Consider the following 17,147-nt stretch of genomic DNA (forward strand, 5'->3'; position numbering starts at 1 on the left):
GTGCATACTCGCTCGATAAATGAGGATAATCTAAAATTTAACGTTACCCAAGCTTACCGGTAAATAGTAATATAAATACCGTTAAAATGATTTAACGATACTTTTGAATTAACGTTAATTTAATGAATAGCTGATAACGTTACCTTTTTTTTTACCGGTAAAAAGTTGTATAAGTAACGGTAAATCGTTTAACGTTAATTATCATTTAACGTTAAATCGGTTTGACAGTTGGTAACGTTACCACTTTTTAACGGTATTTAAAGCCCTGTGACCAACAATGAAGAGTTGAAGACTCGAACAACTCAAAACGCAAAATTTAGAGGTTATGTTTAGAAATTGCCGCCATTACTATTTATTTATGACATGGCATGGGCGTAACTAAACCGATTATTACCGAAAAATTATTATTTTGCAAGTATTTCAATAATTTAGTTTATTAGTGATTTATTATTCGTTCATCAGCCAGTTTACACCTGCCTTTTTACTTTAATTATACATAAAACGATAGTGCGTTAATTTTAAAATTTGTGTGGATCACCACGCACGACCCTTTACGGTCTATTGTCGTTTTTTATCCAATGTAATTGGTGAACATCAATTTGATATAGTGCCATTGCGGCTTTACAAAGTTCTGACCTCGAAGCATTCACTGTCAATACTGTCATCGAGGTCACGAGTGCGTAGACATAGTTACATCTTGACTGAAAATAGTTCTTCGCCTTACTTATTTTTATTACATTCATTGTGATAAGAGTAACATAATAAAACATTCTGACAGTTACTTTTTATATTGTAACGGCTCGATGTTTTAAGTTCTCAAGCTGTTAAGAGCATCATAAGTTTTTCGATTGTTAAGTCATTTGCATGGCAGTTCACACCTTCGTCTTTTTTCTTCAAAGATACCGCGCTGTATTCATATATTTGGGCAAGTAAATGGTTTGCCTTGTTTACGAAGTAATTCATAAATCTTATGCTAACATGGTTTGTAAGAACTGTAAGTATCTGCTCGCTGTACCCACTTAAAGAAAATATTATTTAGGAATAAGATGCTTTAGACGCTGACATTGCTTAATTGAAAACTAATTGGTTACAGTTTACGCTAACTAAATACAAATGAGGTAACCTTCATGGTAAGTCGAACTTTTTGTTTAAATCGCACCTTGATCTGCTTCCAAAATGCAATTCTTCCAAGTGGAACAGTGCAGTGACTTAAAATCAAGAACTTTTGTTAACGTGAAACTCGTAATTATCATCATTAAAAATGGTAACCAACTGCATTTTGCGACGACTTTAGTAAAGAGATAACTTATTTGTTGTGGCCATGTAAGATCTTGATTGCAATTTTCCTTAATGGTAATACGTAATCTGACATCTATTTAGTCTTACATTTTATTTTTAAATAAGTACCACTTTTTGGCTGCCGCAAAACATCAAAGAAGCACTACCAAAATTTATTAACTGTGGCAGATTTCGAATTCTGTTAAAAAAATGATCCAATGATGTTGTCCGATTTTATTATATTGTGGTTGATTATAAGATAGGTACATGCAGAAGATACGTTTTTTTAACTTGTATAACGGTTGGTAACACGTTTATTCATGAAAACATTACACAACAGTCACAATTATATATAAGAGGCATCGATACACACAATAGCACATGAAAATTAAGGAAATGAGGGCCACATAAGACGGAGGTAAATATATTCGCGGCGAAAGGGCAACGAGTCGCCATGCGAGCTATAGCGAACTGTCATTCATTCCCGCGCGTCCCGAGCGGCGCGTGGCGGCGAGCCGCGCGCCACCTTGCGATGATTTCTGAAACTACGGACGAGCGCGCGCGAGTGAGACGGGTATAATTCGGCGCGTTATATCCTCCCCCTCTAGTCCGAATAAGCGGCCCGCAATCGGACTAGGATTCCTGCAAGTATCTGCGAGGTCTACCGCGACGTCGCTTAGACCTAACCGGGGCTTCGATGGGGCCCACGAAAGGGGTAAGCTGAGAGGCGTGATACTTCCCTATGTTAGTCCCATCTTGGATGTTCTCCAAAACGTAGGTCGTAGGGCTAACTACGGATGAGACTCGATAAGGCCCGTCTCGGCGTGGGATAAATTTAGATGTCTGGCCAGGACCCGTGTCATTAAGCCCTTGGGTCTTAAGGAGTACCAAATCACCTACCTTATAATCCGGAGGCGGGCGACGTCCTTCGTCCGCGTACTTCTTTTGGATCGCCTGAGCCCTCTCGTGAATGTCCCGAGCTTCCGCCAGAGCCATACTCATCTGTTTCAAGTGGGGAGTTATGTTCGGGATAAAGTTATCAGTCTCCACGATGGCTCGCAAGTCAGTGGCGGCATCGGACGGAGCGCGCAGTTCCCTGCCAAAGGTGAGGTACGCTGGGGAAAATCCGGTGCTCGCAGTGATAGCCGAGTTCATGGCATACCTGACTGCGGCGAGGTGCGAATCCCACGTCGCGTGGTCCTGCCCGACAAGGATGGCCAGCTGAGGCTTGAGGTCCCTGTTTTTCCTCTCAATCGGATTCGCCTCGGGGTGATAGAAGGGCGTGAGGATTTGGTCGATACCGAGTACGTGGCAGACCTGCTGCATGACCTCGCTCACGAACTGCACGCCGTTATCACTGAGGAGGCGGCGAGGAACTCCATACCTGAAAAATACCTCATTTATGAGGGTCTTGGCACACTCGAAGCTTGTCGCAGTTTCTAGTGGAAAAGTTCGACCCAGCGCGAACAGACATCCTCCACTATCAAAATCCACTTGTTGCGGCGTGGCGTTTCGACTAATGGACCAAAGAGGTCTACTGATACTACCTCAAATCGTTTGGACATAGCGGGTGTTTGGAGCAAACCCGCGGGCTTCCTGGTATCTACTTTATAACGCTGACACGGCAGACATCCCTTAATATAGTTACTTACATACGATCGCATACCAGGCCAATAAAATCGTGACCGAATACGGCTCAGTGTACGCTCGACTCCAAAATGACCCGCTGTAGGTGCATCGTGGAAGCCGGATAAGACAGCGGCACGCTCGTGCTCTGGCACTACCAGGTGAGCCTCTTCACTGTCGTCCCCTTCTAGGTCGTACCTGTACAAGATGCCGTCGGATAGGGTGTAGCCACGGTCAGACCAGGGTCTCCCCCTAAATGGATCGTCGGATTCCATCGCCTCGATGATCTTACTTACTTCGGGGTCTTTTAGCTGGTTCTCGCGAACGTCCTTTGCGCTGCGAGAGGGCATATCCACCACGGTCAAACACAGGTCGCAATCCGTACCTGGAATACATGTTGGGCGTGATAGTGTGTCCGCAATCACGTTCGCCTTACCCGGTGTGTACTCTATCTTCAAATTGTATTCCTGCAGAGTAAGCGCCCACCTGGCTAACCGACCGCTCGGTGACTTTAGACTCATAAGCCACCTGAGGGGTTGATGATCAGACTTCACCACCACGTCCGCTCCATCGATGTATCCTCGAAACTTCGACACTGCCCACACGACGGCCAGCGCTTCTCGCTCCGTCGTGTTGTAATTCTTCTCAGCGGCTGTAAGGAGACGGCTAGCGTACTCGACGGGCCGCTCGTCAACTCCCTCCCCCTGAAGCAAAACCGCCCCAAGAGCATATCCACTGCTATCGGTCCGGAGGACGAACGGCTTCGTCTCATCGGCTTGGCGGAGGATTGGCGCTGACACGAGGAGAGATTTAATAGTATCAAACGCACCTTGCTGTTCGGGTCCCCATCTCCAGGTGCTTACCTTTTTCAGCAAGGTAGTCAACGGAGCCGCGATCTTAGCATAATCCGGTATGAAGCGTCTGAACCAACTCGAGGTTTGCAGAAAACACTTCAGGTGTTTCACGTTCTGAGGTGGAGGCATGTCAGCGATAGCAGAGGTCTTATCAGGGTCTACATGAATACCACCTGGCATGATGACGTGGCCGAGGAACTTGACGGACTGCCTAGCGAAGTGGCTCTTCTCACGATTCACCCGCAGGTTGAACATTGCGAGGCGATCGAACACAGCCTCCAAATCCGCAAGGTGCTTCTCGAACGACTCCTCGGACAATATCAACAGGTCATCTAAATAAGCAACCAAAGTTATACCTGGTAAGTTGGACTTAAAACGGTCGATCAATCTCTGGAAGGTAGCCCCAGAATTCCGAAGTCCCATAGCCATGCGCTTAAAGCGAAACGTACCTAAAGGCGTTGTAAATGAGGTAAGATCCCTGTGATCAGGATCGACACTAACCTGAAAGTAACCAGATCGCAGGTCAAGTGTGGTCATGTACTTAGAAGTCTTTGCGGCGTGGAGCACGTCTTCGATCCTGGGGAGCGGGTAGCGGTCAGGCTCTGTAACCGCGTTGACCTTGCGGTAATCGACGCAAAGCCTGAAACTCCCATCCTTCTTCTTGACCAGCACGACGTTGGAGGCCCACGGGGACTCACACTCCTCGATGACATCGGAGCTAAGTAGCTTTTGCAGCTCCTTCTCTAAAGCCTCTTTCTTCAACGGCGACAACCTGTAGGGTGGTGAAGCGAGCGGCTCCTGATTTTCACTCACCCTGATCTTGTGGACGGCGAAGTCCGTAGGAGGTCCCTCGGCAGCAAACTGTGCGGCTCTGCTACGCAAGAAGGTGTTGAGTGCGTCCCTGTGCTCTAGTGGTAGCTCTGTTCCTTCGTCGTCGCGCAGGGTGACGTCGGAGACATCGGCTCGCAACAGCTCCGTGTCCTTCAGACGAACGGATCGCACAAAGGGGAATATGTGGTCGGGGCTGTCTGAAAAAAACCACGAGTCCTGGTCCAAGACCAATGTGAGGCCAGCATTGCTAATAAAGTCTCGACCCAATAATGTTCGAGTGTTTTCCCCAGGGAACATCACGAACTCAGTAGTTACCTGCCTACCTTCTAATAATACCGGTACCGTCGCGATTTCCACTATCTTTTGCTGGCGGGAACCGTCCGCAAGCCCAATGGTGCGCTCCGCCTCATGGAATTGTATCCCGTCGGATCGTAATATAGAGTACAACAAGGAACCAGCAACACTACATGTAGCTCCCGTGTCGAGTATCGCAACGCCTACCCTGTCCGCAATAGTGATGGACACTGTAGGGTGAGACGTATCCGTCTTCTGAGATACATCCGCGACGTCATTACCCGTTACGATATTAAAATCATACGACTTCGCGGGCGCGCTCTTACTACTACAATTCTCACACTTCGATTTAACCACACCCGGTTTGCCGCATCCGTAACAACGTATCGGGCTAGGGCCCGTATTAGAGACTAAACCGTCGGAATCGGCGTGTACGGTACGCTGTTTACTCTCTTTACTTTGTAAATTACGACAATCGGCTACGACATGACCATAAAACTTACAATACGAACACCGAACGCGCTTATCGCGTTTCAAGTTTTCGTTCGAGTTTGAGGTGAGTTTCGAACCAGTGGTACCGTGCGGACCGGTAGTAACGCTGCGCTCGGCCGCAGTTTCTCGGAAATCGCGCGGCGGCTCGCCCGATCGCAAAGAGCGGCTCGTTGTCGAGTTCGCGTCGTTCGAGATCAGGGAGTAGTTACTTACTTTTACTTCGGAAATCGCATCTTCTATGGCCCTCGCTTTTTCTACAAAATTGTCAACATTGACAATGCTATCTCTGGTAACCGTTTCCTAACACGTCGATGCAACAGGCCGTAAATAATGTCTATCTGCATACACGTAGGTACCTCGTACGGTAATTTGGTCAAAAGCGAACGCACTTTACACACAAAAACTTCGGCTCTCTCGCTGTCCTTCTGCTCGGCGGCAAAGATTTCACGTAAAACCTTATGAGCCGGTTGTTGGACGCCGTACATGGAGCGCAGGCGCGCCACGGCGGCGGGCCAGCTGGCGGCGCCAGCGCGCGCGCCGCGCCACCACACGGCCGCGTCGCCCTCCAGCAGCAGCGGCAGCCCGCGAAGCGCGTGCTCGTCGCTCACCGCCGCGCACTCCTTGTACACCTGCACGGCGTCGATGAACGCCTCCAGCGCCTCCGCGTCGCGCGACCTCCCGTCGAAGCGCGCGGTGCACTTGGAGAAGTTGCCCCGGCGGCGGCGCCCGAGAGGCTGCTGGGCGCGCGGCCGTCGGGCGGCGGCGTCGCCGCGGCGGACGGCGGGCTCCAGGGGCCGTTGCCGTTGAGGGGCAGAGTTCGCAGGGTTTCCACCAGGGTCCGGTTGGTTTCGGCTTGCATCCTGGCGAAGGACTCCATGATCCCGGCCAGAAAGGTCTCCGTGTTGACGGCGGGCCTGGCTTGGCCGGGCGGCGCGACGGCGGCGGCGGCGCTTGAGGCGCGCGGCTCCTCCGCGTCGTCGTAGCTATCGGGGTCATTTTCGTCTTCGTTGCTGACGGCTTTCGCCTTACTCCGTGTGTTTACCGACATGGTAAATGATGAATAGGCACGGCACACTCCTTTTTACTGTAGTGTCGATGTAAATAGGTACAATTACGCGGCTAGCGAGCGATGAAATCGTAGGTACAGTTCAGCCTCTAGTTGGGCAGCCAGTATAACGGTTGGTAACACGTTTATTCATGAAAACATTACACAACAGTCACAATTATATATAAGAGGCATCGATACACACAATAGCACATGAAAATTAAGGAAATGAGGGCCACATAAGACGGAGGTAAATATATTCGCGGCGAAAGGGCAACGAGTCGCCATGCGAGCTATAGCGAACTGTCATTCATTCCCGCGCGTCCCGAGCGGCGCGTGGCGGCGAGCCGCGCGCCACCTTGCGATGATTTCTGAAACTACGGACGAGCGCGCGCGAGTGAGACGGGTATAATTCGGCGCGTTATACTTGCATATTTAAGGCTCAGCTGGCTTTAGACCTATTATTGCGATTGAATCGCTCTAATATTTCTCCTACTCTACCTTGAAACTATTGCCTACTTTTGAATGCTATTGCCAATTTAGAACACTAAACTTTGATTTGATTTGCTTATTCTTTATAACTAATATACCTTCTCCATCCTGTCATAGGCTGCCGTCTCAGGTCTTCCTCACTCAGACCGTAAAGACCGATGCATGCCAAAAACCAAGCGGTCACTATTAGGTAGCAAATTACGATGACTCGGAAAGGCAGCAGTATTACTGTGAATATCGCCGTCTGGAAAGAAAAGACACAATTTCTAAGGCTTATATAGTTATAATTGTAAGTTGAAGTCATTGTATTATACTGGAGCCCTACCCACTCTAGAATTGCCTACATAACATAAAAGACCGACTTTCAGTGTTTCAGCCTTTCATGGGTCCGTATGAAAGGTAATCTCTAGATACTATATTGTCTAGGTATTATTAGGGAAAGTTTTATTCACTTGTATTAAAAGTATGGCTGCATCGACAAGTGATAGATGTTAACTGGATAATCATTGCGCTTTCTGATTAAAAGCTCAGTGTCGATATTATGGATATCATACCTTTACTAGCTTTAAGCCGGCGGTGAAATCTTTCCAATATCTTCGGTTACTTAATGAATAATACTAATAATAGTTTGTACACCGATTTTAATCAATTTCATCTCTAGAATTGGCGTGGTACAGCTGAGTTTGGCACTAAGATTCACATTATCAAATGTGTTTTTATCAGAACGATGTAATGAAACTACTACGCATCTGACCCTTAGACTCTTGTCGCAGTGCCCATTTCAAGAGTTTCATCAAACATGAGAGCATATTTTCTTCGCTAAAGTACAGTTGATTTTAACAAACGAGTTTCTTATGTTTGCTTAGAGCGTGAGGTCGAGATTTCTAGTGTTCTCGATCTTAACAATTCCTGCATATCTACTAGAGCAAGGAAAATACATTTATAATTTAATTACTTAACATAATCAAAATGCGACGTTAATATCGATTCACCTTTGACTTCCAAATATGATTCAAAGTACTTAAAACCAAAGAAGCAAAGCAACATCAGTCATTACAGTCCTCAGATAGCTCAGATACTAAGTATACAATACATTTCGGTTTCAATTAGAAAAACTATATCATTGGACTGATGGTGGTGGTGGCTTGAAAAGTGCTTGAAACTCGAAATAGCGAAAACATAACAGAGCCAGATGGTTATTCCTAGCCTAACGACAGTAACGACACCTAATTCAAGGTGCTAGCGATGCGAATAATCTCGAAGTAGCGAGCTGGAATGGCATCGATCGAGCAGCGCAGTGAAGCATGAAGTTAAACCTTCTCAGGAATCAATTGAAACCTTACATTTTCTAAACAGAAACGAAATAAGGACTTCCCGTCAGTCATCACATCAATCATGTACATCTCACTAGAGTACTTGTCGATATCTTTTGAATTTCTTTCGATATTATTGATTCGCAAGTGCATTGCACAGTATTATTTTTTGCACATTTCATTATCTCTATCCACCATGCAATATATTAATACCTAAAGATGAACAAAAACTATATTTCTGAGCTTGAAATGGCCTTTATTTATAAATCGCTAACCGCTTTGAAAGCACAGTTATCCCAACAGACGAGCTCCAAGTTTTGATGTTTCCACGATCCATAATGCGGTGACCGCCGTCTACGACACCAAATAACAGGTTTTCTAATGCATTGCATAAAGAGGCGACCGGCAAGTGTCCGATATTTGGAGCTATGTCAATGACCTTCCCTAACATCAGACAAACCTCAATGGGAATCGTCTGAGATTACTCCGATATAAATATGTTTGGTTTGATGTGACGGAATGAATCGTGCGTACAGACAACTTTCTCTTGCGTTAGAGTAATATAATAGGTATAACTGTTTGTGCCGGTAGCTACCTCATCACAACTTTCAACTGAGGTGAATTAGGATGATTACATGAATTGTTGAAGATAAAGTAGGTAGTAAAGAAGATAAAAGTAAGATAAAGTAGGTAGTCATTATTAAAATGTTTAATACAACACCGACCAAGAATGGCCAGAAAAATTATAAGGAATGATTTCATATAATACCTATAGCGGAGATTAATTAAATGCCAAATCCAACCAAGATTTGTAGTGGACAGGTAAAAAGGTCTCAAGTGCTCCTCCCACGACATTATTACGAAGTTCAGTGTCGCGATTGTTTGATAATTAGGTACAAACATTCCCAGATTAAAAATATAGATTGTGATCTCGTACAGTCGACAAAACGCTATGATTCATGCTAAATCAAATTAGCTTGCCATTCAAATATAATTCAAGGTTTTCCTAATAGAGCTAGATAGTTATGTGCTACACTTATTTGGCAACCGCTACCATTTAGTATTCTAAAGAATTTGTAATAGATCATCCACATAACAAGTAAGTAGTTGTATCGTAGATTCTTTTCGCTTGAATTGATCGTAGTATTTTTATAAAATAAAAAATTCGTTCAAAAGGGAGCTTTAAACATATTTATTTATCCTTCCAACCATGAGTAATCTTTGACTCCCGGGCCTGCGCCATAGGGACTGAAAATTCTGAAAATATTTACAATCGAGTGTCTAACATTACAATTTACTATATAAGTATATTGACTAAGTAGTCGTAAATGATTTCGCACCTTAATTTTATCATATGTGTTGTCTAACTCCAATTTGTGTACAAAAGGGTTTAATATTTCGGCTCGCATGCCGTCAGATGAGAAAGCGCCGGTTTCACTGTGCATTTTGCCATTCATTTTCACCAAACAAGCGGCACAATTACTATTTATTATGAAATAAATTAGATCACACTATTTTCACTCATCTTGCACAAGTCAACTAAAATATTTTTTGTATAACACGGCTCTATTATTTTTTATAATCACTTGTTTTTATCGAAATAATTTGCATAGCATACGAGCGTGCTTTCCGCGCCGAAAGTAAATATAGACTGGACTGGTTGCCCAGGTATAGGTACATAAGTTTGAACCAATGGAGTGCAAGGAAACGCCGCGCAGTCATTGGCTCCACAGTTTGACAGTACAATCCGACCATTCCGACCACAATCGATCAGCAACCGAATGCAAACGATGTTTACCGAACACATCCGACCGAAATTCACCGAAATTTGTTTGGTTTCCGGGTGCACGTACCTAGACTACAAGTCTCGTCGTTGCCTTATCAGCTGCTGGGCTACTATAAAACTCGAAGTTCATGTCGTGCGGTCCCTCTGACACTTATACTATTTAATACGAGAGCGAGAGGGACGGTATGATACGAACTTCGAGTTTCGTAGTAGCCCGTCGTTACCGATTTTTCGTTTCAGGAGATTAACATTGTACAACACTACGTGACAGAAGCCGAGCGTTTACAAAAATAGCTATTATATAAATAAAAAACTAATTTTAAGTAACATTTTTGATATTTCGTGGTGTTAAATCCATCAATTGCATCTAAAAGAAATAAATTAAAATTGTTCAAATGTTGTGCCTGTGCCTGTTTAGAATGATAATATCATAAATTACTGTTGTCTTCGTAAACTGCTTTCCGTATTCATTCCATTCTCTCTCGTGAGGTGTGTTCACTCATCACTCACAACTCTTTCTCGGCCCGGATAACACCGACATGGAAATACCGGCCCTGTTTTTTGTGTACACGCCCATAGAAACTGACAGGAGCTTCAATGGGCGTGTACACAAAAAATAGGACCGGTATTTTCATGTCGATGTTATCCGGGCCGGGAAAGAGTGTCACCCCAAATGCTTGTGTTTCTTATTCTTTCTTGTGTGGTTTTTATTTTGTCTTCGTTTCTCTCTGAACTATTACAATTTCGAGATTGTTAACGAGTGAATAAGATATAATATAAAATAACAACAGTATACTTATCATCAAACATGTGTATCGCGTGCCATGGAAGCGAAAATTCAAAAACAAATTATTGACTTCTTTTCATTCTTCGAAGAATTCCACACCGCGTCTAGAACGTGTTTGAGGGACTGCCAAAAGTGCGCAGTATCTATAAATAAGTTAATTTATAGGTGTAAAAACATTAGAGAGTGAGTTGAATTACACGCATATTGCTACTGCAATCTTTTACGAGTTGATGAAGCAACGATATGAAATATCGTTACAATAAAAATTTTATTGTTTTCCAGCGCTGAAGTAGCCGGTACGCCACTGGACGACTTTGAAGGGCTGCAAAACAAACTCTGTGCGACGCTTCATAACCTTATTGAAAAGGAAATACAGGAGTTGAGACATAATCTGTAAGTGTTAATCTTATTTACATTTAGCTTAGGTGCTTTATCTATAACTAAAAGCTATTACTAAATAGCAAATACAAGCCGTTGATTAACACTGTGATTACGTTGTAACTGTAGATACTTAATTGTTTAAACTTTTTAAATTAAATTAAAAAAAAAACTATGTCAAAATATGTGACTCAGAATGAAGACATAATGTTTGTCATGTTACTTGCATATAAAGCCCGCTTCACATTTATCTGTAGTGTTGCGTTGTGATGCTCTGTCTCTCTCTATGCTTGTGATGCGACACAACACAAGCCATCACAACACTGCATCAGATAAATGTGAATGCAACCATATAAAATGTATGAATCCGATACTGTTCTGATGCATCACAATACAACACAACAGATAAATGTGAACTGGGCTTAATATTTTAATGTGTTGAGACCTATCAATGATTCAAGTCAATCTTATTAGCTATTTATACTTGTTAGACAGTATTGTAACTTACAAAATTTAATTGACTAAAGAAAATTCCCATGGGATAGTGAACATGAACAGTGTGTGACATGTAATATATATATAAGCTAACTAAGAACACAGTTTATCATTTATGTCTGTTTATTTTTGATCACATTTATTTCCGAAAAATGCACACAAAGACTTGGTCAATTTCATAGTCTCTTTAGAGAACATAAAGAAACTGCATGCTACATGAACTTAAAATATTTTCAGGATAACAAGTAGCCTATGTTTGTTTATCCAGAATAGTAATTATCTCTGTAAAAATATTTATAAAATTGATTCAGTTGATTTTGTCTAATGACAAATAAACTGTTTTCTGTTTCAGGTCTGTTATAGATGATTTATTTGATAAACTTTGCAATAAACACAAAGTCTTCCGTCAAAGTTGTGAAGAATTAGATTTTACTGAACAGACATCACTGATCAAGGGATCACCTCTCCAACCCCCATTGGAACAACTTCTTGAGTTTGCCGATGACTCTTTGACATTTGGTAGCGAAATTTGTGCTCAAATTGAAACCTCACTCACCGTAATCTCTTTCCGAGGCTTAAAAACTGATTCATTAGTTGACAACTTCAGAATTTCAAACGAGTGGAGCAGACGCATCTGTGAAATTCTAGCTTATACTTCATTCTGCTCTGAAAATCAAGTATAAACACATCATGGATTTATTAGACTCCATTTTAAATTCGATGCAGAAACCTCCTTCCGCAAGCGAGGCGCAGAAAAATGCGGCAAAGAAACAAAAGGAGGCTCTGGAAAAGAAAAAAAAAGAGGAAAAGCACATGCTACACAGATTTAGAAAGAGAGTTGAAGATAAAATAAGTGATTTTATAAAAGATGGATCGAAGCCTTACCTACAATTTGAACCGATGGACCAAACATACAGAGCAATAATACGAGATGTCTCCGAAATAGCTGGCGTACAAGTATTCTCATTTGGTCAGGATGGAATTGACCGGTATTCCGTTGTTTATACGAAAGAGAGAGGGCCTTCTGAGGATGAGTTGACCGTCCGTAGAGCTGGGGGCACATGGGATGATGATAAAGCCATTAAGATGGCTCAGGAGCGTGTAGATAGGGAAAAACTGGCTGCTTTAGAATCAGAAGAAGAAAAAAATAGGAAACGTAAGAGAGGCAAGGAAGAATTAAGCGGGACATTCTACAAGCAAAAGTATGCACATCTTATAGGTCAAGAGGCAGCAATTGATGCAGCTCACAAGACTAATGTAAACAAGAACTATGGTGAGGTACCCAGTGAGAATAAGAAGGACCAGCGCTCGATAGAACAAACTATGGCTGACATCAGGGCCAAGAAGATGAAGAAGGCAGAGGCTGTCCTAGCAAATGAGGTCCAGGAATGACCTGTGGCTTGAAATTGACTTGTACCTTTTACCCACCAATGTAAAAACCGCTATGTAAATAGGATTGAGAATCTGTCATTTCATATACAGGATGATTATGGAGAAGTGATCAGAATTAGGATTGGGTTTTACACAAATGAGTATATGAAAGCGAAACGGCTGTCCAGATTTGCATAAAATTTGGAACAGAGATATGTTTTGATTTTTGATGGAACTAAATAATAAAAAAAACTAGATTCGATAAATGGCACTATGTGCATTTAAAAACGAGCTATTGTTTTTTCTCATTAGAATATCTTCCTTCAAAAAGTTACAAAGGGAAAAATTATGGTAATCCGAGTTTATATGAGTGAAGCCGCAGGCAAAAGTTAATAACAAAATAAAGAGCACTAATATCACTAATTAGTGCTAAAAAATGCTGACCTATAGAACTAACTTGTTTAGGATTGTTTCTAATCAATCACTGTTCCAAAACTGCCCTTTATGTTTTATTTTAAGTATATGGAATAACTTAGTGCCATTCCTATTCTCATTGCGGTCTAGTATTGTGAACCGTTAAGCAATGTGTTACATACAATAAAGTATATTACGATGTACAGTCCTCTATGGTCAAAGCCATTATTCTCTGGAACGATGTAAAAACGAACTACAACCATTTTCTGTCTCTACCACGTGCAAGTCAGCTTCGTCTATGCGACACGTATTTTCATGAAACTTGCCCTCCACATGTGCAGTTGACCATTTAAATTTCTAGACAACTACGGGACCTTGTCGCAATATGTACCTAATTCAGCAACCATTGTTTTTACTTAATCCTTTTCCAGGCCCCGCAAATTTATATACGCAAAATGAATCATTTGTAGTATTGTTTACCTATGAGGGATTAGTTTAAAAACAAATATTTTTAACGACTTCAATTGATTTTTTTAATTCAAAAAGGTCGAATTTTTGTGTAAATTTATTTGTATTAAATATAATGACCCGGATAACTCACGTCTTAAATCGAGTTTAGCTCGACATGTTATGTGTTGGGTCATTATATTTAATATGAGTGAGTCTCACTGTAGTTTTATGTTCAAAATTGTAAATTTATTTGGTCGCTATATGCCTAGAAAAGGGTTAACCGAGTTGTTATAACAGCGAAATTCTGTTTCACAGTTGCACATGTAGGTCACTATAGCATGGTAAATGTCTGCAATAGTCATGGTTACTTTGAAACAATAATGGTCGATGTTCTCCAAACACTTTATTATGATAAGGTTCCATAGTGGCCTATAAATCTAATTTATTGACTACAGGTTGTACCTAGTTCGTTGTTCTGGACTATTTAGTTAAATGTTTTGGAATCTGTCCATTGGCTAGAATAATATAGTATACTACACTCTTGGTTACCAGAGGGAGCGTTGTATATCTGTCTCTCTTTCTAATGGGTGCTTGACATCAAATTATGTATTAGGCTAGTTATTAAAAGCAATTTCAAAGTGTATTCATGATTTTTTTCCAGGTTTCGTGTCGCTGGTTTCCCCTTGTACAGTCGAAGATATAGTAATGGGCCAGTAATAAACAGAATAGGGCATATTAGGCAAAGCTCTGTGCAGGGGGCGACACTAGCGCAAACCCATGACAACGTCGGTTCTCTTTATACTTTGTCGCCATGACATATATTCATGACCAAAAAGTATTAGTACCTATGGAAATCATGACATATATATTAGTAACAAAATATATAGATAACTGACGATGTCATGGAGGCTTGCGCTAGTGTCGCCCCCTGAGCAGAGCTTTGCCTAATATGCCCTATTTGACAAAAGAAAAAATACTTTCGTGTACTGTATTTTCTACTAATCTAACTAATAGAACTAATTTCTATTTCTTTGTACTAAATAGATTTCTTTTGGATAGTGGCCCAGATACCTATATATTGAGGACCTAGATAGTTTGATGTTTGCGAAGGCGGCTGTATTGTATTATACAAGTAGATTAGATAGCTAACTATATTCTGCCTTGGCTGTTTGAAAACAATAGTTTTTATATCATTATTGTTGACATAAGACTGGATGTTATCTGTAGGTAGTTTGTTACAATTTAGATTATTCAACGACCAACAGCAGGGCTACTACGAAACTCGAAGTTCGTGTCGTGCGGTCCCTCTGACACTTACACTATTTAATACGAGAGCGAGAGGGACGGTACGATACGAACTTCGTGTTTCGTAGTAGCCCTGCGGGACTCTGTAGGAAGAGTTCAATCTATAGCCAGGTGGCTACTACAAAATTCGGCAATTGAAGTTCGTATCGTAACGTCCCTCTCACTCTTGTATTAAATCATATAAGCGTCCGCGAGACGGCAAGATACGAAGTTTTAATTTTTCAGTACAGGCTCAGGGTGTAAGTAGACCCTGAGACACTATTGTTTTTCTCTTTACAAAACCAATGATTGTTTATTAAAAGTGCAGCTGTACCTTTGAAACGTACGTACCTAATATAATTTATGATGATTAAATGTTGTTTTTATTTATTTAGGAAGTGTTAGCACAGTCTGCATTTATATCTGCCACAGCGAAACGTTCAAAAATAATTGATGGGTCCTACCGGCGCCCTGGAAAATACAGTTGGATAAGATATTTTTCATCACACTTGCTCGTAAACAGTGTCGTAACATGCAGGCTACCTTGGTTGCAACCCCCCAAATAAAACCCTCGACCTTTATGTGCTTCTCATGAAACCCGTGGTCAGTAAATGAGTCATTTCCCGCACTAATGTTGTTGTCATGAAGCCCAAGGTCGAGCAATGAGTGTGATACTGCATGGCGTGCTGGAGCGCGCATAGTCAGGCTGGGGGAGGGCGGCGCGGAGGCTGGCGCTGCCAAGAGCGTAGTCAGCGGTATCGGCAATTTTTGAAAAAATATTAGTTTTTCTTTTACAAATATACAATTTTACTCGCAAATGTGATGAAAAACATTGTATGTCGCACGGGCGGTACTAGAATTACGAACATCGACTCATTAAAGCCCTCAGTCTTCGACTTCGGGCTTCTAATAGACTCTCGTTCGTAATTCCTTGTTTACCGCCCTTAAGACACAATGTACTATTTTTATGCACGCTTTGTGGTGTTGTGACATGGTGCTGGTGTCTGTTCTGTAAATACTTCTTGAACTTCATCAACCACTAGTGTTTCCTCGCGGCTTCGCACACGTAAATCATGATCCAGCAGCCGAATTGGAATTTCGGTTTCAGTCGATTTTTTTATTGTCATTACATTCACTCACTCAGTCTGTCACTCACTTTCGCATTTATAATATTAGTAGGATTCTATCATTTTATGCTTGTGTGGATAGAGACCCCAGGGTGCATTTGAAGACCAGTAATTTTCAATGAATGAATGATGAGATCACTCGTCTAATCCGACTCTTAAAATTTATGACGGTGGAAGCATTCTACACATCCACTGAACGTAGATATAGTTTAGATATAGTTAGTGTTTAGTTATTGTAACTAAGGGACCCCATACATCCCTGTATTTTTTTTTTATTTTTTTTTTCTTTAATAGTATAATATTTTTTAAGTATTTTATTTGTAATTATATTATTATGAAAAAATGACTTTCTGCCAAGTTTCTTGCGGCGCATTCTTCTTGGCAATGATAGTCTTTCCGAAAGCGCTGGTAGTTTAAAAAATGACGTGTAAAAGTGCCCATTGCGGCCTATTTACACTGAATAAATCATTTGAATTTTGAATTTGAATTTGAATTTTTCGACTCAGCTGTGCAGCGTACGGGAAGCTTCGCAGTGTCTTTTCGTCCAAATTACCGCAGCGTTTCAAGTCAAATGTCTTTGACCAGTGTGTGTTGCCAGTGATGACATACGGATCTGAGACGTGGGCGCTAACGATGGGCCTCATGAGAAAACTCAAAGTCACTCAGAGGGCTATGCTCGGGGTTTCTGCGGGATATAATTAGAAATGATGATATCCGCAGTAGAACTAAGTTTACCGACATAGCCCGAAGAATTGCGAAACTAAAGTGGCAGTGGGCGGGGCACATTGCTCGCAGGACTGATGGCCGATGGGGTCAGAAGGTTCTCGAAT

The 17,147-nt window shown here is 42.0% G+C and overlaps 2 protein-coding genes across 2 annotated transcripts in view; one reads left to right on the forward strand and one right to left on the reverse strand.

Annotated features, from left to right (window-relative positions):
• Positions 1–2,604, reverse strand: part of LOC141430296 (uncharacterized) — a 2,660-nt gene extending 56 nt beyond the window's left edge. The window contains exon 1 of the mRNA XM_074090927.1: positions 2,179–2,604. Within this exon, the coding sequence (XP_073947028.1) occupies positions 2,179–2,604 (426 nt within the window). The remainder of the gene's footprint in view (positions 1–2,178) is intronic.
• An 8,001-nt stretch (positions 2,605–10,605) lies between these two features.
• On the forward strand, positions 10,606–14,549 carry LOC141430124 (sperm-associated antigen 7). The gene is made up of 3 exons (XM_074090682.1): positions 10,606–10,981; positions 11,081–11,191; positions 12,024–14,549. The coding sequence occupies exon 3, from the start codon at positions 12,362–12,364 to the stop codon at positions 13,061–13,063; it is 702 nt and encodes a 233-aa protein (XP_073946783.1). The 5' UTR covers positions 10,606–10,981; positions 11,081–11,191; positions 12,024–12,361; the 3' UTR covers positions 13,064–14,549.
• Positions 14,550–17,147: the final 2,598 nt, after the last annotated feature.

Source organism: Choristoneura fumiferana, chromosome 8 (assembly GCF_025370935.1).
Source record: "Choristoneura fumiferana chromosome 8, NRCan_CFum_1, whole genome shotgun sequence".
In the NCBI taxonomy this organism is placed as follows: Eukaryota; Metazoa; Arthropoda; class Insecta; order Lepidoptera; family Tortricidae; genus Choristoneura; species Choristoneura fumiferana.

Bases quoted from the DNA above. Each gene is read 5' to 3' on its own strand.
- LOC141430124 (XM_074090682.1), top strand. From the start codon at position 12,362: ATGGATTTATTAGACTCCATTTTAAATTCGATGCAGAAACCTCCTTCC.